The sequence below is a fragment of the Zootoca vivipara genome, chromosome 5 (genome assembly GCF_965207765.1).
Source record: "Zootoca vivipara chromosome 5, rZooViv2.hap1.1, whole genome shotgun sequence".
In the NCBI taxonomy this organism is placed as follows: Eukaryota; Metazoa; Chordata; class Lepidosauria; order Squamata; family Lacertidae; genus Zootoca; species Zootoca vivipara.
Genome location: NC_142588.1, coordinates 7964757 through 7989811, shown reverse-complemented (window position 1 = coordinate 7989811; position 25055 = coordinate 7964757). Strand labels below are relative to the sequence as shown.

The following is a 25055-nucleotide window of genomic DNA, read 5'->3' as shown; positions in this document are numbered from 1 at the left end:
ATCATTGTTCTAGAGCTGAATAAAGGTGCCTTTTTGACGAAATCTCCGTACAAAGCAAAAGGAGGACAAAGCAGGAAAGCAGTCTTAAAGAACGGAGCACAAAACATACAGGCGTGAAATGGAGAGCAACAAAAAGTGCAACGACTCGGAAGGCACCGATCAAGGCAAGAATTGTAAAATGTCTCCAATTACTCTCAATGTTGGTGGATATCTGTACGTTACGCAAAAGCAAACACTAACCAAGTATCCAGACTCTTTTTTGGAAAGAGTTGTCAATGGAAAGGTTCTCTGTCCGTCTGATGCAGATGGTCATTATTTTATAGACAGGGATGGGCTGCTCTTTAGGCACGTTCTGAACTTCCTACGGAATGGAGAATTGCTTCTACCAGAGGGATTTAAAGAAAACCATCTTCTGGCACGAGAGGCAGATTTTTTCCAGCTTAAAGTGTTAGCTGATGCAGTGAAATTAAGGTGGGAAAAGGAGCAGCTTGCAGCCAGAGAGACTACCTTTCTGGAGATAACAGACAGCCACGACCGATCACAGGGCCTTCGGATTTTTTGCAATGCTCCTGATTTCATAACAAAAATAAAATCACGCATTGTTTTGGTATCCAAAAGCAGGCTGGATGGCTTTCCAGAAGAGTTTTCAATCTCTTCCAACATTATTCAGTTCAAATACTTCATAAAGTCAGAAAATGGAACTCGGCTTGTTTTGAAGGAAGACAATACTTTCGTATGCACCTTGGAAACACTTAAGTTTGAAGCTATAATGATGGCACTGAAATGTGGATTTAGGTTGCTGACCAGCCTGGACTGTTCCAAAGGGTCAATTGTTCACAGTGATGCACTTCATTTTATCAAGTAATTACTTCTTCTCTCAATAGACAAAAGGCCACAAGCATGCAGCCTGTAAATCTAATTAAACTTCAAGACATCGCAAAATGATTTATTCAACTCTGTACACCACAGAGCACTGCTGCTAATGAATAAATGTGAGCTAATGGTATGTAAACTGTAACATCCATCTATGAGTTCTTTGTGCCTAAATTTATTAATAAAAGAGATACTTACTAAACATGATTTTAAAAATCAGACTGAATGCTGAAGCAATTGACATCTCTGTCTCCTCTCTCCTTTCTCTTTACCACAGAATCTAGCTAAAACATTAGTATGTGCTTTTGTGGCTAATATGCAGCACATCTTATTTCACTCAAGAATGATAAAACTGTTTATTTTTCAACATACACAGTTTTCTAACTAAATACATCCTGGTTTTCAGATACCAATTAACTTTCAGTTTTTATTTGCTGGTTTAAATGCAAGTCATACTGAATAATTACAGAAGGTATATAAACATGCCCACTCCATTTCAATAAGCTATACAGGATATTTTATCTTGTACTGTATATAAAGGAACCCAGTTTTGTTGTTTATTGTAAAGATTATATACTTTGCAATGTAAGTGATGAGTAAAATGCAATTACACTGTTTCTATCTTGCTTACTAATTTCACATAGCTATTGAACTAAAAAATATTCAAACTTTATTTCCACAAAGGGTTGCTTTTTAGGATGCTGTATTGCAGGTCTTCCATATTATCAGCATGAAAACTTAATTCAACATATCAACATTGCAGTGGTTTGGTAGAAAACATGTTCTGGCTAGAGGAGGAAAGAAATATAGGCAGATGCTCTACAAATTTTAAATTCTGAACTATAACTACAAGCATTAGTTATGCCTATCTTGACTAAAACAATGAGCTGTACTTTAACTATATCATGACAAATCTTTGAACAAAATAAGATGATGATGGCAATTATGTCTATAGGTTTTTTTGCACTTCTACGAGTGAGAAAATGACATATAGAACCCGGTGATGTCACACAGAATTTTGATCTCCAGCAAGTTTAACACTAAGAGCTACGTTAGTATTTGTAGAGGCCTTTTCAAAGCTCTACACATACATTAACTTGTTGCAATACTCCCAAATGAGCAAGGTATGCCATAATATACAGCAGGCAACCCCAAACTTCGGCCCTCCAGATGTTTTGGACTACAATTCCCATAATCCCTGACCACTGGTCCTCTTATCTAGGGATCATGGGAGTTATAGGCCAAAACATCTGGAGGGCCACAGTTTGGGGATGCCTGGTATACAGAGTATATAGTGTGAGAGTATGAGCAGAGTATGAGAAATAATGGTTTGTCTAAAAGCTAAGCAGCAAGTGCATGGAAGAGGAGAGATTCATACTGGGGACTTTCCAATTTGTAGCTCAGTCTCTGATCAAAAGAGAGGTACAACATACCAGATTGTCAATAATAAAGTTTTCATTTACCAACAAGGATGTAGAAAAATCAGCTCTTATAACCTACCAATGCTTCCGAAGCATACAGTATGTCCCAAAATAAGCACGCTACAACTACTTTTCATGTTTTTGGAGTCAAACTAGATATAGTGGGTGCTTTGCAGAACATAAAATGGATGTGGTCCCTGGTTGGTATACAGTGATCTGAACCCTGTTCCGGAGGAACAGCTATCAGTCCGCAAAACAGGGCTCTGTCTTTACTTTACCAATCAGCAGCAGCCAGCACAAATCACAAAAGGCTTCTTAAACCCCCAGAATTATTGTTTTTTTAACCCACTTGTGATACAATGGAGAAAGAGGTGATTTGCTAAAGATCAGAAAGATGGGGGAAGTCTGCACAAGTTTTTCTGTATACGTGCATTAGGTCTCTCTTGCCCCCTGCCCCCGCCCCCCATTTTCTGGATTTAGTTTGACAGAGACGTTAGAGAAGTAGTTCCTAATTTGTGGGTCATGAACCCCTGAGGACCCATGGAGTTATTCCAAGGGGTCCACGAGTAATGATCCTCCAGCCAGCACTTGACTGATTCCCTCTGCCTCTTCACAGCAGCATCTCTAGGAGCCCTGCAGGATCACTGGGGGGCTTGCGGTTGCTGAAAAGCATTGGTTATTGTTGTGGGCGTGGCCTGTGCCTTCCCTGCTTTCCTTGGTTGGTGCTTGAGGTGCAGCTAGAAGAACCTGGGGGCAAGGCACAGGAATGCAGTAGTTTCTAGCACTGCTTCCCCTCCTTGCTGCTTTGCCTGAAGAAGCATGTTGCACTAGGGGTTTCTGGCCTTTACACTGCCCTATACACAGGGCTTCCTGGTAGGAGGCAGAATGAAAGTCTTCAATTTGATTTTAGTGGGCTCTGTGCTATGGAGCATAAGTGGGGGGGGGGTTCACCTCCTAACTACTGACTCTATTCAGGTTCATTCGTTTTGGCAATATTGGGGGTTCCTTTTGTTGCTTTTTTGGGATACATTCCAGGGCTAGGAGTTGCCTAATTCCTGTGATGGGGGCTGGCTTGTTTTAAGGCTTAGTTCCTTTGGGCTGTCTGCTGTTCTGAGTTGCATTTGCTGTTCATGCCAACTGGCTTATAAAAAAACAATAATGAATAAAATGTTAAGTATAAATAAAATAGAATCAAATTAACTGTGTTGTGTAGCTTTATTCACAGTGATAGGGATTTCACTGAAGTGTACAATTGATAGCTCTGATTTGACACAAAGGAGCATATTACATTAGTGGCAATGCAAGTTCTCCTTTTCATTCTTTTGAGGATTGTTTCAACTGAGTTCACAGGGGAAAAATTTGTATTTAGTTTGGTATTATTGATTACTTGGGATTGCTGATCACTAGTTATACTGGATAAATAAATGAATAAATTTATAATTATAAATAAATGATATTTCATACCTTTTGAATAAATTGGGTTGATCAGTGGGTACATTGGGGTCAAACAGATTTATATTTATGATTAAATTTATATTTAATACATTTTGTAATTAATCCTTGGGTTGTTAAGCTGGTGAGTATGATGGGGAAATAAATGGTTTTCCCCCCTGCTTTCTTTGATTTTGGCACATTTTATTATAAGTTTTTTGTCATTATGTATTTTCTCAATTAACAGGGCCTAAAATCACAACAATTAGTATGTGGGGGGGGGGGTTTCCACATTTTATTTTATTTTTACTTAAAAGGTGGTATTCATACTCATAAAGTTGGGAACCACCATATTAGAGGACTGAGAAAGGTTTGAGCATGGGAGAAAATTGTCAGAGATTGAGGAATGAAACCTAGTAGAGGTGCAATACTGGCTTCCCACAAGCTATGCTTGTAAATTCAGGAGCCAGCATCAAGAAAGTTTACTCCCCCTCTATATATCCAGTGCAAATTCCTTCAAATGTTGTGCTACTCTTAACTGTAGGGTTCAATGTTATATTTTTTTGCCACAATTAAAGTCGAAACAGGAAGAAAGGGAGGAAGGGAGGAAGGGAGGAAGGGAGGAAGGGAGGAAGGGAGGAAGGAAGGAAGGATGGACACCTTCCCAAGACTGATCCAGATTTATATATTGCATTTTGCAGGGAGCCAGGGTTCTCTCAACCCTTGTTCTGAATAGAATGACACCTGGGAGAGGGACAAGCAAGGGCAAGAACGACACAGGAAAGGCTTTGCTTAATAACAGCTTCATGCTGTTCACTATCTGCGATAGCCTGAAATTATTCTTTCAAAAACAGAAAATCCTTATACCATTATAGAATTTGACGCAAATTCAGGCACTAGAAAGTTAAAACTAAAGACAAGTATTTCTACTATGAAATAACTGAAACTTCAGCTTTTCGTATCCATCCATTAAAGCCCCAGGGCCATATGCGGCCCACTGCCTGTTCTAGTAAGAACAGAACTGTTTCTGGGATTATTGCCAGACAGCAGAATTGGATTCCAAAGGGAACTATGATCCTCAAAAGATAGATGCAGGGCTACATCAGATGGCACAGGAAAGTGTGATGCGTACATGGCTCTCTGACACACAAATCCCAAGGGCACAGTTTCATGTTTACTTACCTCTTAATGTGCTAGACCTTGGATTATCCCCAGACTTTAAAGAATTAAAGGCTTGTTATAAATATTTTTACAACATCGGTTTGATCTTTCCTCTTTGTTTCTGATCTGGTCATTATATTTTTCCAGTAAGGTCCAAAAGAATTGTTATTTCTAAAAAGTGAAGTGAGGGGTTCTAGAGATTCTTTCAGCAGCTCACAGGTGACCTTTTAATTGAGGAGTGGCACCAGCCCACATTTCATGCAGACTTGGCCTTTTCGGGTATCTCTTATGTCTGGTCTGGCCCAGAAACAGTGTGAGCCTGGCAACTTCCATTGACAGCCACCAACCACTTTCATGAATATGATCTCTAAATGTGATGAAGCCGCATGAAGCTACTCTATTTGAGTTGTCCCAGGTTTTGCATTTAAAAAATACATACCAGATTGGTAGATAAAGCAAAGATTTCCTTTGATTATAAAATCCAATGCTTAAGAATAGGGTATCTGGCAGCCGGCAGCCCCATTAACTGCCCTAACAAATCAGAAATGGCTCTGCTTCCCGTGCTGTCAAAAATACAACTCTGTAACCATAAAATATGGAGGAGGCTATTGCTCACAAAGTGTCACATCAAACATTTTCTCCGAACAAGTTTGCACTAAACCATCAGTTACCATGACTGTGTGATTAGTTTTTTTAAGTAACTGCAGAGCACTAAGACAACAATGACTGAAGTTTGCTATTAAGTCATTATATTAAAAGGCAAGCATTATCAGAATTGAACTGATATACCTGAGTGTTAGCTTCTCGTGCCATAGCATCATGGCAGAACCTAGGATCATAGTGGGAGTTCTTTTGGCAACATGAGAAACTATGGGTTGTAACTATGGGAATGAGTCTTGGCCTCATGGTTTCCTGCTCCTCTTTCCTTCCCCAGTGTGAAAGTGAAGAGATCAAAAGCTATCACTTCCATTTTTTTCCATTTCTTTTTCATTTAAATACAATAACATACAACTACAGTAACCTGAGGGACGCAGGTGGCGCTGCGGTCTAAACCACAGAGCCTAGGGCTTGCCGATCAGAAGGTCGGCAATTCAAATCCCCGCGACGGGGTGAGCTCCCGTTGCTCGGTCCCTGCTCCTGCCAACCTAGCAGTTCGAAAGCACGTCAAAGTGCAAGTAGATAAATAGGTACCGCTCCGGTGGGAAGGTAAACAGTGTTTCCGTGTGCTGCTCTGGTTTGCCAGAAGCGGCTTAGTCATGCTGGCCACATGACCCGGAAAAACTGTCTGCGGACAAACACCAGTTCCCTCGGCCATTAAAGCGAGATGAGCACCACAACCCCAGAGTCGTCCGTGACTGGACCTAACTGTCAGGGGTCCCTTTACCTTTACATTAAGCTGTCCAGTGATACATTCTTATTCACTTTCTTATGCAGTACATAGTACACAAGCAATTTATGCATTATCAACTCAAGTAGCCTCTCCACAGAGATTCTTATGTTGAGGGTGGAATTAAAATATATTTCATCTCATTTATAAAGGAAAAAACAAGCCAAGTTTCACCAAAAGTGTTCATCCTTGAATTGCTTGTAATTACCCTTCTGTGGCAAGTAACGCATTGCAACAGAGCCACATTCCAAATATTATTTAACCAGATTTCAATGGGGATTTCTACAGACTGTGTCCAATATTGGGCTATTGTTAATTGGGCTGCTGGTAACAGATAAAATACAGTACATGGGAAACTAAAGATGAAGAAGTAAAATCAGTAATAATCCACTGGGCAAAAGATGTGGGATATAATATACAACGTGCAGATTGGGAAAGACTGTGGAAGGAGGACTTGAAATTTACAGCATGCTGTATGTTAAACTAGAACTACAGTATATAAAAATGATGTATAGATGGTATATGACTCTGGTAAGACTAGCAAAAATGTATTAAAATAATACTAACATGCAGAAAGTGTAAAGAGAAGGAAGGCGGAAGGCACATTCTACCACATGTGGTGGACATGCAAAATGGTAAAGGCATTCTGGGAAATGATATATAATGAATGGGGAAAAAATGTTTAAGATAACTTTTGTTTAAAAACCAGAAGGTATAATAGGAGAAGAATTACCAAAGGATGTGAAAAGACTGTTTATATGATGACAGCTGTGAGAACGCTTTACGCCCAGAGATGGAAAAAAGAGAAAATATCAACTAAAGAAGAGTGGATTGTGAAGACGATAGAATACGCTGAAATGGCAAAGATGACTGGAAGAATCAGACACCAAGAGGACAACAAATTTAATACAGAATGGAAAAAAGTACAGAGACTATATTAAAAAACACTGTAATAATTAAAGAAGTTAACAGGATTTTTATAACACTTGTAATTGGCAAAAACCAAAAGACTAAAAAAATGATAAAATTAAAGTTAGATAAATGTAATTAAATGTGGTAAAGATGCAAACCGGGGGGGGGGGTTAACCCGGGGATTCAGAGAACCCCAAGTTTGTATCAGTGTTATGTTGTTTAAATGGATGTTTGCAATGTTAAAAAATAAAATAAAATAAAATAAAGATAACGGATAAAATACTAAATATCTGCATTTAAAGTTATTGTTAAATTTGGGTCTAATGATAATAAGGCAAGAGCTGAATTTGGTGGGAGGAGTTGTTGCATATTTTTGGAAATAACATAAAACACCTTTTCCCAAAAGGAGTATACCAACATGAAATTCCACCATGCATGACAATATGAGCCTATCTCTCTGCAGTCTTTCCGGTAAAGGGGAAGAGAACCTGGATCATGCTTTGAATTGGTGAGAGAAAAAACACATAGCTGTCAACTTCTGGATTGGAAAATAAAGGATCAGCAGTGGCGTGGCACCGGAAGTCGCTTCAGTGCATGTCCATACATGCGCAGAAGAGACCTCCGGTGCCGGCTCTGCCCGGTTTCCAGTGCCCAGACAAAGGCAGAGTGGCACCGGAAGTCGCTTCTGCGCATGTCCAGACATGTGCAGAAGCGTCTTCCGGTGCCAGGCTGCCCGTGTCTGCATGTCTGGGCACCAGAAATCACTTCTGCGCATGCCCGGGCATGGAGTTTTGATACTCACAAATCCTTGGACTCAGATTTACGGAATTCTCTGTCTTTTGCACCAGATCATGCAAGTCTGTCCACCCCCATACGATTGTGATTATTTGTTATATTTCACAAAACCTGAAGTGATTTTTTTTGAAATGAAGACGATCATAACTTGCTTGTGAAATTCCCTCACCAAGCATTTGCAAACTGCAATGATATTAAGTAGCCAAAGGAAACCAGAAATACATCTAAACGTTTTAAAAGTTTCAATGTAACTACCTGCATAAACTCTAGATTTTGAACAATTCAAGGAATTTGTAGCAATGAATCAGTTAGTATTGTTTTTTATTATCTCCGTAAACAAGTTATTGCAGCCAACACTTACCACTGTTGCTGATTTCAGATTTTTCATCTGTCTGACTTTCTGCAAATGACAATAAAATAAGGTTTAGGACTTTACAATTCGATATTAAGAGTGTTCCTATTTGTAACTCAAGCTTATGGAATGTTATAAACTCCCTGTAGTCCAGTCCTGAACAACATAAGGCTTTTCAGTCAATCATGATCTACTGTTTGAAGCTCTTTCATGCCTCTTTCTAGAACCATCTGTCCCACTCAAGCTATAAAATTGGGGTTCAGAGTGGAAGAATCAGCACCCAGCCTGGATTATGAGGTAGTGGAGGTGCCACCACTTTCCCCCATTTTAACACTAACAGCCCCATGATTAAGAGTGAAATTACACGCAACGTTACATGCGAATTTAACATCACACAGAGTTTGGCTCTAAGAGAGAACTTGCCAAAGTCCAACCATGCCAGAAAACTGATTCTCAAATGTAAAATACAGTGGTACCTCGGGTTAAGAACTTAATTCGTTCTGGAGGTCCGTTCTTAACCTGAAACTGTTCTTAACCTGAGGTACCACATTAGCTAATGGGGCCGCCTGCTGCCGCCGCCCCGCAATTTCTATTTTCATCCTGAAGCAAAGTTCTTAACCCGAGGTACTATTTCTGGGTTAGCAGAGTCTGTAACCTGAAGCGTCTGTAACCCGAGGTACCACTGTATTGTGTAGTAATAATAATAATATTTATCCCCTGTCCATCTGGTTGGGTTTCCCCAGCCACTCTGGGCGGGTCCCAACAGAACACTAAAAACAGAATAAAACTTCAAACAGTAAAACTTCCCTAAACAGGGCTGCCTTCAGATGTCTTCTAAAAGTCATATGGTTGCTCATCTCATTGACATCTGCTGGGAGGACGTTCCACAGGGCCAGTGGCACTACAGAGAAGGCCCTCTGCCTGGTTCCTTGTAACCTCACTTCTCGCAGGGCGGGAATTACCAAAAGGACCTGGGTGCTGGACCTCAACGTCCGAGCTGAATGATGGGGGTGAAGACGCTCCTTCAGGTAAAGGCTGATGCCGTTTAGGGCTTTAAAGGACAGCACCAACACTTTGAATTGTGCTCGGAAACATACTGGGAGTCAATGTAGGTCTTTCAGGACCGGTGTTATATGGTACTAGTGTATTTCAGCCCGTTCAATAACGGGCGCTAGAACATCCTGGGGTTCGGAGAAGCGCTTGCGCGGCGCTTCTCCGAACCCTGGGACCTGTCCTTACTGTCGGTGGCAGGAGGACAGGAACGAAGGAGGAGAAAGCGCTGCTTTCTTCTCCTCCGTTCCTCTCCCGCAGCCGCCGACATCAAGGAGACATCCCAGAGTTCGGAGAAGCGCTTGCGCAGCGCTTCTCCGAACCCTGGGACCTGTCCTTGCTGTCGGCGGCAGGAGGACAGGAACGGAGGAGGAGAAAGCGCTGCTTTCTCCTCCTTCCTTCCTCTCCCGCAGCCGCCGACAGGAAGGACGCGGGACACAAACCCCTACCTCGCCGCCGCTGCTTCGCGGCCTCCCACCGCTCCTCTCACGGGCCAGGGAGGGTTGTGAGGAGGAGGTCTCCGCTGGCCTCCACCCTCACTTCCCTGATGTTCTGGCCGGGAGCGGCGGTTGGAGGCGGCAGGGGGGGGAGAGAGTGCGCGCGTGCAGTCTCTGCTGTCCAATCCCTGTGTCCCTGGCGTACATGCGCAGTAACCCAGGGACACACGGGACAACTTGGACGCAGGGACACTTGCACTTTATAGATATAGATTGGGGGCCACTCCCAGTAACCAGTCTGGCTGCAGCATTCTGGATTAGCTGTAGCTTCCAAGTCACCTTCAAGGTAGCCCCACGTAGAGTGCATTGCAGTAGTCCAAGAGGGAAATAACCAGAGCATGCACTACTCTGGCAAGACAGTCTGCAGGCAGGTAGGGTCTCAGCCTGTGTTCCAGATGGAGCTGGTACAGAGCTGCCCTGGACACAGAATTGACCTGCGACTCCATGGACCGCTGTGAGTCCAAAATGACTCCCAGGCTGCGCACCTGGTCTTTCAGGGGCACGGGTACCCCATTCAGGACTAGGAAGTCCCCCACACCTGCTCGCTCCCTGGCAACATCTGAGATGATCACCAACTAGGACTGGCAGGACAATTGTTTGTATGTTTAGTCGGAAGCAAATTGCACTGAATTCAATGGGACTTACTCCCAAATGCACACAGGTTTGCAACCTTAATTGGGGGCCAGAACTCACTCCTAAAATGTAGGAATGACCTCAAAGAATGTCCAAAATGCATTTTTCTCCTTCAACACAAAGTGTTCCGTCTGTCCCAAACCCCTGAGTTTCAATCTTCCGTATAAATAAAAAGTAGCAAATAAATCCTTTTTCCCCCAGTGTGAATTATGGGGGGGGGGCATATTCGGTTTATTATGATATTAGACTAAAAGTGCAAGGTATGCAGAGCAGATGGCACAGCTCCCAGTCTTGAACTATGATGGGTCCCTTCTAAAGGGTAATTAAGCAAAGGCAGGGTGAATTAATATTTTGTTACCCTACCATCCTTGAAGAAAGGCCACTTAATATATTTTCCATTTCTGGCATATTTTAGATTCTTGAAGAAAAAACACATGTATTTTAACTCTGTTTAGACACCAATACCACTTCATTTGCCTTATTGCGAGAACACATTGCTATAAATTTCACTCGTTACTTAAAGCTTCCAATACCAACTCTCCATACAGCAGCACAAAATCATGTCCCTTGCTTCTGCTTCTTTGTTATTAAATTCTATAGTATTTTATTTTTAATCCCTGTTAAGTCAGAAAATATCAGTCACCGTCTAGCCTATAAATTCCAAGGAAACCAAGCACACTTAAGCAAAATAGCTTAATTTGCACAGAAGGAAAATGATGCAGACATGGCTTAAGTGTTCAAGGGTTGTGGCTCTGCTATTTTTGTACATATACATTAACATATATTATCAAAATATCTTCCTGGTTACTAATAAAGCAAGAATCGCATCCAATTTGGAAATGAAATATGAACTCATGGAGCTACAATTCACCAACTCAGGTCTTTAGTTCATCTAATTCGGTATTCCCTACTCTGATGGGCAGAGACTTTCCAAGGTCTCGGGCAGAGGCATTTCCCACCTGCACTACCCAAGACCAGGTAACTTGAGACCAAAGATTTGTGGGTTGGGCTTCCAGGAGGACAGTGGATCTGAAAGGGGAGGGGAAGAATGTGCCATTTCTGGACCCAAAGTGGGTTCATACCAGATACAAGTCAAAGCAATATTCCATTCCATTCATTTGTTATAATCAAATGAACATACTATTTCAATAATCAATGTCAATTGCTAATAATTCAATATACACCATTATAATGGCAGCATAAATAGAAACTCAAAAACCACTAATAGAATTCAACAACATAAATGCAAATAAATGAGAATGCCATTATAACAAGTACAACAAATTCCCATTGGGGTAATTGTGTTAGTCTGCTGCAACAAAAAGCAGCAACAGGTTTGGTGGCCTCTTGTAGATTATTTATTATGAATTTATTATGATACGCTTTCATGGACTTATTATTATTAAGAACTATTACATGTAGATTCCAGATTACATCCAAGGAACTCAGTGTAGCATTCATGGTTCTCCTCTCCATTTTATCCTTGCAAAAGACTGTGCGGTAGGTTAGGCAGAGAGACAGTAAGTACAAGGTCACCAAACAGGCTTCATGGCTGAGTAGGGACTTGAACCCTGGTCTTCAAGGTCCTAGTCCAACACTCTAACCACTACAAGACACTGGCAAAAGCAGTAAAAGTTACTGTTTATGCCATTGTGTGGGTTTAGAGGGATAGAGATATACAGCTATATTTTTCTTCTAGCATGAGATTACTTCTTATCCACAGATTCTTGAACACAATACACATCACTTTGTGCAAGATCTCTCCCGTGGAACAGACAACTGATCCTGGATGGCTGGTCCATAGAAAGCAGATGAGTATGGAACAGGTGTGCTAAGTTCAGAAGTCTTAAAACACTACTTTTATTGAAAGTTCTGAGAACTGAACCTGAAATCTTTAAATTATGTGATCTACCAAGCTGTCACTTTACTCATACAGTATTTGAAATGAACCACCATTGTGTCTGCTTTTTTTTTTACTCTACAGCAGCATTTTACTGCTGTTAGGCTGATAGAAATGCCAGTCTTAATCTAAAATAGTGTGTAATTGTTCACCAGGTTACACAGTAAGTGTATATTTGGGAAAAGAAACACCTAATTTGCTCATGGTGGCCTATTAATATTGAAATATATGCAAGTGACGTGGAACTGGGACAGCAATAAAGACAAAATAATGGGTAGCACAAATTGCACTGTTGCATGGCAACCAGTTATGTACATATGGCGATGTTTACAGAACAAAATGTAGTTTATATTTCATGCACAAACAACAACAAAAAATAGCTCAGCAAAGTCAAATAACTAGGGCTCACATTTTCCAGCCAACTAAGCAGCCCCCCCCTTTAAAGAGATATTCCAGTTCTGAGAACAATAGACAACAGTCAAATTTAAAATCAACCATATAAATAAATCAAATCAAAGTCTGTAGAGGCAGGCAAGGATCAGAATAATAAGGCCAAAGCATTTGGTCCCTATTAACAATCTAGCTGTCATTTTCCAGGACCATTGTAGTTTCCAGACCATTTTCAAAAGGCAGTCCCACATATATAACATATTACCTTGAATCAAATGCATGGAATTGATAGCCAAATGGCACCACACATGGGAGGGGGCACTAGGCACCAAAGGCTTTGATGAAACAGAAACATTTTATGTGGTTCCCTCTCATAACTTATGTGACCCAACGTCAGGGTTGAATTCTTCCACGCACTGTCCATACTAGACCTAACCTCTTCCCATCCAAGGCTACTTACTGATCATGAATGAGTAGGCCAATAACCCACTTGCTACATTCGAAGCCAATGGTTTCAGAGAAAGGTCCAACAAATTCCTCCATTGCCTCCCACATTTTGCTTCCCAAAAAGTGGAAGAAACAACAAGGGGATCATCTGCCTTGGACCTGGTCCTCACCAATAGGAAAGAATTGATCAACAAAGTGGAAGTACTGGGAAATTTGGGGGGAAGTGATCATGTGCTCGTGGGATGCAGAGACAAAGGAAAGCCGAGTGGAGTCAGACATGTACTCTGGACTTTAGGAAGCCCAATTTCAAAAAGCTTAAGGAGCTTCTTCTTTTTTTTAATGGAGAAAGACTGTTTTCTCCAGCTCCAGAGGGTAGGATTCGAACCAACGGCTTTAAGTTACAAGAAAAGAGATTCTGAGAAAACATCAGGGAGAACTTTCTGACAGTAAGAGCTGTTCAACAGTAGAAAAAGCTCCCTCAGGAGGTTGTGGACTCTCCTTCCTTGGAGGCTTTTAGCAGAGGTTGGATGGCCCTCCACCATGGATGCTTTAGTTGAGATTCCTGCATTGCATGACCCTCTGGATCCCTTTCAACTCCACAGTTCTATGATCTGGTGGGCCACCATGGGAACAGGATAATGGGTTAGAATAGACCATTTGCCTAATTCAGCCAGCTCTTCTTATGTCCTTATGACATTCTAATACAAAATAATCTGTCTACAAAAACATTCAGAGTTTAAAATTTTAGAATTCTGGCAATTGCCATTCTTTTGTTCCATACTAATTGTTTAGGCTACACCACAAGAATCAAAACAGAAAAGTCCAAACCCAAGAAACCATCTCAAAAAAATCTGGATGTAGAAGTTCAATTTAGCAAATATCTCTCATTTTGCAAAACTTTAGTTAACTATCAATTTTCCTTCAACTTACCCAATGAACTCTCTGTAAACACGGTTAACATCTGTCCTCCAACACTTTGTAAGAGAAAAGGGTGTTCTCTGGGTGCACTGATGGAAGTTGGCTTCCCACCAATATCACCAATGTTGGCAAGATCTTCATTCAAAGTGAAAGATACCTGAAAACCAAACACGGCAATAAATATTTCTTATGGAAAAGGAATTGTCAACTGCTTTGGAGAATTAATTCATTGTTCAATGTTGTTGGCATCAGTCTGTCTGGAGAGACAAAGGAAGAGTGTGCCATCCATCGGGGGTAAAGTGCTGCTTCCCGCATTGTTTTTGCTGCATTACCAGCACCGATGTACCATAACCTCTCCAGGGCACAAGCCTGTATATATGGAAGTCCTGGGCTGCCCAGGCAACAACAACAATTTATTATTTATGCCCTGCCTATCTGGCTGGGTTGCTGATATACTACTTAGCTTTCCTTTGGACTATATTTGACACCAGCTTGGCTGCAGGAGTTACCAGAAGGAAGAGTACAAGATGCCTAGGGACTCCACTCTGGATCTGTGGAGGGTTTACAGTGAGACATGAGCACCCAAGATGCTATGCAATGGATGAATACTCACAAGGGCTGCAACATTCTGAGAAAGAATCTTGTGAGGACATATACCTTGTGCCTGAGACAGCTGTGTAAGCTAGTACAGTACAGTTATGTCAGTTAATAGCAGCCTTCAATGGCAGCCTGCTTGTGTTGTTAGAGCAGCTGAGCAGGGGGTCTGTTCTTTTTCTGCTGCTGTCTGTCTTAGAGTTAGTCAGAGTCTGCAAGAGTTTCAGTCTTAGTGATAAACTTATGTAATACATTAGTAACATAAGTAATACCTGCCTGCCTTGTCCATATGCACTTAATCTAACAAGTGCAAGGACACGGTAAGTAAGAGTTACAGGTAGGTAGCCGTGTTGGTCTGACGTAGTAAAAAAAAAATCCTTCCAGTAGCACCTTAGAGACCAACTAAGTTTGTCATAGGTATGAGCTTTCGTGTGTATGCACACTTCTTCAGATACACTGAAACAGAAGTCCACCAGATCCTATGTATAGTCAGAGAGTGGGGAGGGGTATGACTCAGAAGGGTGGTGGGAATGGGTGATTGGCTGATAGGAGTGGTAAACCTGTTGATGACTGTTTGTTGATGACTGCAATTGGTCTTGCAGGAAAAAAAGCAAGGGGTGAGGTGCTAAAGAAAGCTTTATCACGTATAATAAGATAAGAATCCAGTGCCCTTATTCAGACCAGGTCTCTCCATGGTTTTAAGCTTGGTAATGAGTTGCAATTCAGCAACTTCTCTTTCCAGTCTGTTTCTGAAATTTTTCTGTAATAAAACAGCTACTTTGAGATCTTGTATAGAATGTCCTGGGATATTGAAGTGTTCTCCTACTGGTTTCTCTGTCTTGTGATTCCTGATGTCAGATTTATGTCCATTTATCCTTTGGTGCAGAGTTTGGCCTGTTTGACAACCTCTCCTAGACAATAACAGTTCTCTTTCTCGAGCTCTGGGAGGAAGACCTTTCATTGCCTACAGACAGCCACCCAATCTTAAACAACTCCTCACCCACAATAATACCACCACAGGACTTAACATGGACACTGCAATAAACCCAGATGCCAACTTTGCTGCCACATACACCCGGACAACACCATTAATGGCCCCATCAACATCAAACATACCATCTCAGGACTATTTAATTGCTCATCTTCTAACATTGTGTATGCCATCAAATGCCAACGGTGCCCTTCAGCTCTCTATATTGGACAAACAGGCCAAACCCTACGCCAAAGGATAAATGGACATAAATCTGACATCAGGAATCACAAGGCAGAATCAGGGCATCAGCAGAGGCAATAAGCTTTCTTTAGCACCTCATCCCTTGCTTTTTCCTGCAAGACCAATTGCAGTCATCAACAGTCGTTAACAGTCATTAACAGGTTTACCACTCCTATCAGCCAATCACCCATTCCCACCACCCTTCTGAGTAATACCCCTCCCCACCCTCTGACTATACATAGGGTCTTCTGGTGACTTCTGTTTCAGTGTATCTGAAGAAGTGTGCATGCACACGAAAGCTCATACCTATAACAAACTTAGTTGGTCTCTAAGGTGCTATGGACGGTAAGTAAGAGTTATTGTTATTTAAACATTAAAATAGTATCTTGCATGCTTTTTATAGGAGGGGGAAAGGAACAAACAAAAGGGTTAAGCACCCTAGTCTCTAGCTTCCACACAAGCTCTGTTAAAGGGAATTAATAAATGTTAGTTTATTTAGCAATTATATTTAAATTTCACATGTGTGAAACAGAAAAAATAACTTGTACCTTCTCAGAAAAGGATTATACTGTTAGATGAAATGGCACTGGTATAAATACAACACAGAACATAAAAAAATATGTAACCCATCTACTCCAATACAAAATATACTTTCCTAATATTTGCATTTCATCTACTTACTTCTGTTCTTCCTTGATTCCTATGAAAAAAGCAAAAGGATATAGTATTTTAATTATTTCTTATAACTATTAGAGTACAAGGAATAAAAACAAATCCCTCCTGAGGAATCTAAATGCTATATAACTGGGGAATCATTATGGTATTTTCAGGGCTCTCCCGTCCCCCTGCTGCCTAGGTTTCAACTCCAACAAGGAGAGACCAGCTAGTTCTGTGATACCAGCAGCACTGGAGGCAGTCCATCCAACCAACCAGCGAGTCCCGAAATTGGGACATCCAGAATTCACACACTCTGAGCCTGGACCCAGCTAAGGAATGGAAAGCCCTCCACATCAGGGCATCAGCAGAGGCAATAAGCCTAGATAGAGGGAAATGGTGAAAGGGCTCTTAAGGATGCAATAGGTAGGACAAATGCACATATGTATTTCAATGCTATAAATGGTTTGGGCTCCAGTTCCATGTGCAGAACACAGTTTCATCACAGAACTGGGTTTTTTGGCTTTCCTCTTCTCTTTGCATCGCCTTTCTTCCTCCCACTAAATCTGCTCCTGATAACTGGGGCACTCTCACATGCGGTGAGAGAAGTTGCAGCAAGAAGAGGACTCACCCTTAAGTAGAAGTGCATTTCAGTTCAGACAGAACCCATTTGGATCCAAGGGAATGAAACTAGGAGACTGGCTAGGTTTCGGTAACTGAGATGGACTTGCAACTAGGCTATTGTCAGAATCTAAATCAGCACCATGATGGTCACAAAAAATGGAGCAAATGACCTGAAGAATTACACACTGAAACAGATTGCAATTGGTGTGTCCCACTCATCACCGTATAGGACAATCCTTGGTCACTGTGTTTGAAGTAAGATGGATTCAAACCAGAAAGGATTCAGTGTGTTCAAAACGGATAAAATGTGTGAAATGTAAGGCACGTGACATCACAGCAAAGAACCAGGAACATTTAGCTTCAAGGAAAGATGAGAGCTAGAGTGGTGTAGCCGTTAGATTGCTGGACTAAGACCTGGGATTCAAATCTCCTGGTCGCCATGAAGCTCACCCTCAGTCTAACCTACCTCACAGGGTTGTTGTGAGGATAAAATGGGGAGGAGAACTATGTATGCCACCCTAAGCTCCTTTGAGGAAAGATGTGATATAAATAAATAAATAATAATTTGAGGATATGTCAATGTCTTACTTTCTGTTTGCTTGGGAAGTTGCACAATCATATTTATTGAAGGAATCAAGCCACGTTTTTAATTTAGGGAACTGTTCTGTTATATGAAGTTTGGGGGAGGGGAACCTATTATAACTCTGTGGGCCCAGTGATCTCTCAAAGCAAGATCAAATATTCCCTCTCAATACTGCCATTCATTTGTACATCTGAAGTATACAATTTCTCCAAAATGACCATATCCAGAGCCAAATGGACAAGGCAGAAATATAAAAACCGGCACCTGGCTTATATGGGCAGGAATGTAGGGCTCACAGGGCATATTAAAAGGCCTCATCTCAAAGGCTGTATTTAGACCCAGACTGTGTTATTGCAAACCAGTGCTTGAGTATCACACACAATCATAATCATGATTAAGGAGCAAGAGCAACTGTACTATCAGATGTGTCTCTCTCAAATAAGAAAAACCTGTAAGCCAAAATAGTTTCTCAGTAGTTCCTTCTCCACCCTACCCCATCCACTACCCAAACAAAAGAAAATCCGAATGTAAAATATAAGCACTCTTACTTGGCAATTCTTAGCTTCCCAACTTCACCTCTTCCTGAAGCTTTATTCCACTGTTGTGATAAGTATTTTGGAACCTAAAACAAATGGCAATGAAATAAAAAAAATCCAGTAAGTACAGAAAAGAAATATGTCTTTAATTTTCTCTCTCTTTCCCCCACTCTTTAAATCCTGAGACAGGAAGAACTACATCTTTCAGGATGTAGAAGAAAGCAACACTAAATCAAAATATATTACAGATTGCTTCAGTAAAGAACAAAGAGAACATTAGCATTACAATATAATCATATTCCCGAATTTCAAACAATATAATTACAAATCAAACAAAGCACTGATCACAATTTGTAGCACTATTGTTTTAAAATGAATTATAAGAGAGAGAGCAGGATGTGCATAACCTTTACTTTTTATTAACAGCATAATGATTGGCACACAAGTAGTAAGAGAGTTTTCAAACATAATACAATTGTCTACAGACTACTAACATTGCAGAAATTAATAAAGGTTTTTAAAAATTAAATAAATCCCATCTTTGTATCTGTTCCTTGAAATTGATATAATTCATTATTTTTTCATTATAATGCTATAACATATTCCCAACAATACAAATTTGTTTAGAAACATGGGCTAAGTTCTGTTTTGCCAAGCTTGATCCTTTCTCTCTTCCCAACCATCACCCTAATTTACAAACCAAGTAAAAAAAGAAAAAGAATGTTTAGGGCCAAAGATTGATGATGGGAGAGCCATGTAGACAAAGGAAAGTGCAGGTGGTGAAAGAAAGGCTGCCAGAGGAGGTTCTTCGAAAAATCAGCTAGGTTTGTGTTTTTTGTTGTTTTTCTTTGATTGGGGTATGGAAAATTGGAAATTAAGTTTTTAAAAGGAGCAAACAGAGCAGTTTAGCACCCAAGTAATTAAAGTCAACAGCCAAGATCCTTCATAATCCAAAAAAGAAAGCAGAAGCACATGGGGAGGGTCCCTTTGGCCAGGTATGCCCCCTCCCATATATATTTTCTCTCACTCACTCACTCTCACACACACTTTCCCCCTCCCCTTTAAATTCTCTCTCCCAGGAGCTTCCTAACAGAGCAGAAAAGCCTCATTGGCCATGCTCTCATTTCATTTCTCACCACCACCACCTCCTCCCATTTTTTCGTCCTCAGAAGAGGCTGGAAAGCCTTCTGCCATGCATGTGTGTGTATGTACTTTCTCCTACACACCCAATCTTCTCCTTCCCTCCAACACAAAAAAGCAGACCCTCAAAAAACAGTTCTATCAGGTGACGGATAAGGAGGGCAGGAAAACCAGTGGCAAGGAGGCTACGATAGCTCCCTTCCCCACCAATTCAAGCACCACACTTCAGCAAAAGAGAAAACTAAAAGAACCTGACTTCCATTGCCGGAATGAGGCAGGGAGTTGCGTTCAGGCTCCCTTCTCCTTGCATAAAAATGAACAAAACCATACCCCACCCCCCTTTATTTAGCAAAGCAAATATGTCAGTAACAGCATCCATGGTCAGAAAGCCTGCCACAGTCAGAAACACAAGGTGTTTCACGGCCAGTGTTAAAAAGCACTGCCAGCTTTACCTATGTGTAGTCCACCACTGTTGCTCAGTCCGTGCATTGTCCCCACTCCAATCTTTTTTGGTGGGCCAGAATTTATTTATATTATTAAATTTACTAGCTGAAAGTGCCCAGCCTTACCAGGGAATGCTAAGAAACCAAATAATACAGAGATTTTTAAACAAATAGTGCAATTTGTAAGTTTTAAGGCTGTCCATGTGCACATCAACCCACGGTCATAGTGACCTGGGGAACACCTGACCCAGATACAGCCTCAAAACAATTTGGGAGTGTGGTTTATGTAGGGATTTATAAAACCTATCTAGTCAGGAAAAGGGCAGGGCAAGGAGACGCTGCCTCTCCTTTCCTCTTTGTCTGACTACACTGCAGAGAGCAGGAGGCTTCAATTCTGCTGGGTGCTGCTTTGTCAGTGCATGCCTTGCAGGAAACATGCTGGTGAAACAGACTCCTGCAGCCAGGACTGCGCCCTTGGAGTGCGATTTCTTTGACTTGACTTCTATGGTTGTCTGCTGTGCCAGCCCTGCTTGGCCTCCACATTCTGCCGTTCCTTCCACCCAGATAATAAAAGCTTCCCAATACAAGGCTGCCTTCAGATGCCTACAGAAGTTTGTATAATTGTAATTTCTTTGACATCTGATGGGAGGGTGTACCGCAGAGTGGGCACCGCTACCAAGGACCTCTGCCTGGTTCCCTGTAACTTTACTTCTCACAGTGAGGGCCCTCAGAACTGGGCCTCAGTGTCCAGGCTGAACAATGGGGGTGGAGATACTCCATCAGGTATACAGTACCAAAGTCATTTGTGCTTGGAAGCATACTGGGAGCCAATGTAGATCTTTCAGGACCAGTGTTATATGGTCTCGGTGGCCACTCGTAGTCACCAATCTGGCAGCCACATTCTGGATTAGTTGTAGCTTCCAAGTCACCTTCAAAGGTAGCCCCACAACGAGCACATTGCAGTAGTCCAAGCAGGAGATAACCAGAACATGCACCACTGTGGCAATACAGTGTGCAGGCAGGTAGGGTCTCAGCTGGCATACCATATGGAGCTGGTAAAAAACCACTCTGGACACAGAATTAACTTCTGCCTCCATGAACAGCTGTGAGTCCAAAATGAGCCCAAGGCTGCACATCTTGTCCTTCAGAGGCACAGTCAGTAACCCCATTCAAAACCCAGGAGTTCCCCACACCTGCTCGTCCCCCGTCCTCCAGAAACAGTACTTCTGTCTTGTTGGTATTCAACCTCAATCCATTAACTGCCATACATCCTTCAACTGCCTCCAGACACTCACACATGACATTCACTGTCTTCACTGATTCCAATGGGTAGAGCTGAGTATCATCCACATATTGGTGAACACCCAGCCCAACCTCCCCTGATGATTCCTCCCAATGGTTTCATACAGATATTGAAAAGAATGAGGAAGAGGATGGAGCCCTGATGCACCCCACAAGGGCCCTGGCCCCAAAGGCGCTGCGGACGATGAAGCATGGTTTTTCCTTGGTGCATTGGGCACTGACAGGGGAGGGACACCCTCTGCCACCAGCACCCGGCATGTGGAGGAACAAACTCCATCGGCCATGGACCTCTGAGGTGCTGGGGTGAAACTGCCACTGCTCCTGCCAAGTGAGCTGAGGTGGTTTCACCCAGGCACCTTGTGGAGCCGGGCCCAATGTAGGTTGCTCCTCCCTCCGCTTTTCAACATTGCAATGTATCACTGAATCATGATGGTTGGCTGGTGATACATCGCAATGTTGAAAAGCTGATATCATCCAGTTCTACTGAAGTCCCTGCAGACTGGAGGCAGGCAAATGTTGCCCCCCCCCATCTTCAAAAGGGGAGAAAATGAAGACCCAGGTAACTACTGACTGGTGAGCTTGACGCTGATACTAGTAAAGACCCTAAAGGTAAAGGCACCCCTGACCGTTAGGTCCAGTCGTGGACGACTCTGGGGTTGCGGCGCTCATCTCGCTCTATAGGCCGAGGGAGCCGGCGTTTGTCCGCAGACATCTTCCATGTCATGTGGCCAGATGTCTAAGTCACTTCTGGCAAACCAGAGCAGTGCACGGAAACACCGTTTACCTTTCCACCGGAGCGGTACCTATTTATTTACAGTGGTACCTCTACTTACGAATAACTCTACTTATGAATGGAGCTCCGTCCGCCATCTTGGATGCGGTTTAGATAGGATTTTTTCTACTTACGAATTTTTAGATAGAGTTGCTTCAACTTACGATTTTTTCTCCCAATGCATTCCTATGGGATTCAACTTACAATTTTTTTCGACTTACAAATGTGCGTTCGGAACGCATTGAATTCGTAAGTAGAGGTACCACTGTACTTGCACTTCATGTTTCGAACTGCTAGGTTGGCAGGAGAAGGGACCCAGCAATTGGAGCTCACTCCGTCGCGGGGATTCAAACCGCTGACCTTCCAATCGGCAAGCCCAAGGCTTCAGTGGTATTAGACCGCAGTGCCACCCGCGTCCCTAGTAAAGACCCTATTATTATATTATTATTATTATTATTATTTTATATCCCGCCCATCTGGCTGGGTTTCCCCAGCCACTCTGGGCGTCTTCCAACAGAATATTAAAATACAATACAATACAAAAATACAGTAACCCTAGAACAGATAATTCAACTGTTGGTCTGTGAGCCCAGTAGAATATCTCTCTCTCTCTCTCTCTCTCTCTCTCTCTCTTTGATACAGTTGCAAGCTTGGTGGATCAGGGGGATGCTGTGGATGTAGTATATCTTGTCTTCAGTAAGGCTTTTGACATTATATTAACGCAAGGAAGCTGGTAAAACGTGGGCTGGACAAGGTAAGTGTTAGGTGAATCTGTACCTGGTTGACTGACTGAACCCAATGAGTGCTCAGTAATAGTTCATTATCCTGGGAAAAAGTGACAAGTGGGGAGCAGCAGGGTTCTGTCCTGGGCCTGTTGTTGTTCAACATCTCTATGAATGTATTGGATGACAAAACTGAATGGATGCTCATCAGATTTGCAGATGAGACAAAACTGGGAGGGGCAGCTAATGGTTCAGAAGACAGAATTGGGATTCAAGATGACCTTAACAGATTTGAGAACTGGGCCCATACAAATTGAATTTCATCAGGGACAAATGCCAGGTAGCAGCTGATTCTTCCTGTGTAGGTGTAGATTCTACACCTACACAGGAAGAATCAGCAGCACAAATATAAGATGGGGTTCACCTGGGTTGCAAGCAGTGCTTGTGAAAAGGATCTAGATCTCTTAGCATACCACAAGCTGAACATGAGTCAACATCACATAAGAATGTGATGCAGCAACAAAAAAAAAGCTAATGATATTCTAGACTGCATCAACAGAATAGTGTATTGATGAAGTAATAGCACTGCTCTATTTTGCTTTGATCAGACCACAACTGTAATACTGTGTCCAGTTCTGGGCACGACAGTTTAAGAAGTATATTGAAAAGCTGGAACATGTGCAGGAGGAGGATGAGCAAGATGATCAAGGGTCTGGAAACCAAGCCTTAATAGGAACAGTTGAGGGAATTGGGTATGCTTAACCTGGAAAAAGAGGGGACTGAGAGGAGAGCCATCTTCCAGAATGCAAAGGGCCGCCACGAGGAAGATGGAGCAAGATTGTTTCCTCCTGCTCCAGAGGACGGTAGGACTCAAACCAATGGCTTCAAGTTGCAAGTTAGGACACTGAGGTCCAGTTCCGAGGGCCTTCTGGCAGTTCCCTCCCTGTGAGAAGTGAGGTTACAGGGAACCAGACAAAGGACACCCTCCCATCAGATGTCAAGGAAATAAACAACTGACTTTTAGAAGACATCTGAAGGCAACCCTGTTTAGGGCGCTTTTAATGTTTGGTGTTTTACCATGCTTTTAATATTCTGTTGGGAGCTGCCCAGAGCGGCTGGGGAAACCCAGCCAGATGGGCGGGGTATAAATAATAAATCATTATTATATTATTATTCCGACTAAACATCAGGAAGAGCTTTCTGGCGCTAACTGGCTCCCTCGGGAGGTGGTGGGAATCTCTTTCCTTGGTGGGTTTTTAAGCTGAGGTTGGCTGGCCAACTATCATCATAGATGATAGGTGGGGGGAATCTAGTTGAGACCCCCGAGTTGCAGGGGGTTGGACTAGATGACCCCCGGGGTCTCTTCCAACTCTGCAATTCTATGAAGGGGTGGGGTCGTCAACCAGCAGACGCCCTCTCCCCCCCCCGCCCCCGAAGCTCCGTTGGTCAGAGTGGGGGGGGGAGGTCGTCGGCCTGGTGCTCCTGAGAAGGTCCGGGGGGGGAGGGGCGAGGGCGCTTCAAACCTCCGTTTCCCTCAGTTTTCGTATGGGGGCGGGGACGCTTATGACGGCGACCCTCTCTGGGAAGCTGAGGTGAATAACCTGGTGTCAGTATCAATAGCCGGGGCTCACCTTGACGAGCCACATGCCCGTGTTCTGCTTGGCCCCGGCCAGGTCCAGCTCCCCCTTTTCGCTCATAGCGTCCTCGCAGCGAGCGCGCCGTGAGGGGAAACAGCAGGTTACCCGGGCAGGAACCGGCGGCGCACTCGCAACTACGGATGCCCGCAGAGGCTAAACATCCTCGGGCCGGCGGCCGCTTTCATGCACGCTGCGCGAACGCCTCGCCGGCAGAACGCGCGCGTTGACGTCACCCAAGGGGCTGCCCAGCGTCAGCTCCGCCCACTACGAGGGGGAGGGGGAGGGCGGAGAATGAATGGGCGCCTGTTGATGGGAGCGAGGAAATGCAAATTGTATTGCATTGCGTTGTATTGTATTGCATTGTATATAAAATAAAATAAAATGAGCTTTAGGGACTATAAAGAAAACTGCTCTTTCTAGGAACGGAAAGGTTTTTTTTGCGAACGGTACCTGCCTCTCGAATAAACATGCAATAGGGATCGTTATTGATCCTGCTTGAAAAGCTCCACAATGGGCACAAGGTGGGGAAATGGCTCTCCCCCTCCTCTGCTGCCTAGCAACCAGGACCAGGTAGCGCCAGATATTTTTGGGCGCAGCTTTTCCTCATCCCTTGCAGATGGACGGACTGCGGCTCTCTTGGCTCTTTCTCAGCAATAGCGGTGGCTGGC

General features: G+C 42.8%; 2 protein-coding genes across 2 annotated transcripts in view; one reads left to right on the top strand and one right to left on the bottom strand.

Moving 5' to 3' along the window:
- The window catches only part of GTF2F2 (general transcription factor IIF subunit 2), a 55119-nt gene extending 30602 nt beyond the window's left edge, over positions 1-24517 (bottom strand). The window contains exons 1-5 of the mRNA XM_035137523.3: positions 24382-24517; positions 18384-18457; positions 16656-16674; positions 14180-14324; positions 8342-8380 (exon numbers count right to left, since the gene is read on the bottom strand). Coding sequence (XP_034993414.1) covers positions 8342-8380; positions 14180-14324; positions 16656-16674; positions 18384-18457; positions 24382-24447 — 343 coding nt within the window. The 5' untranslated portion in view covers positions 24448-24517. The remainder of the gene's footprint in view (positions 1-8341; positions 8381-14179; positions 14325-16655; positions 16675-18383; positions 18458-24381) is intronic.
- On the top strand, positions 104-865 carry KCTD4 (potassium channel tetramerization domain containing 4). Its single transcript, XM_035137524.3, has one exon. The coding sequence runs from the start codon at positions 119-121 to the stop codon at positions 863-865; it is 747 nt and encodes a 248-aa protein (XP_034993415.1). The 5' UTR covers positions 104-118.
- Positions 24518-25055: the final 538 nt, after the last annotated feature.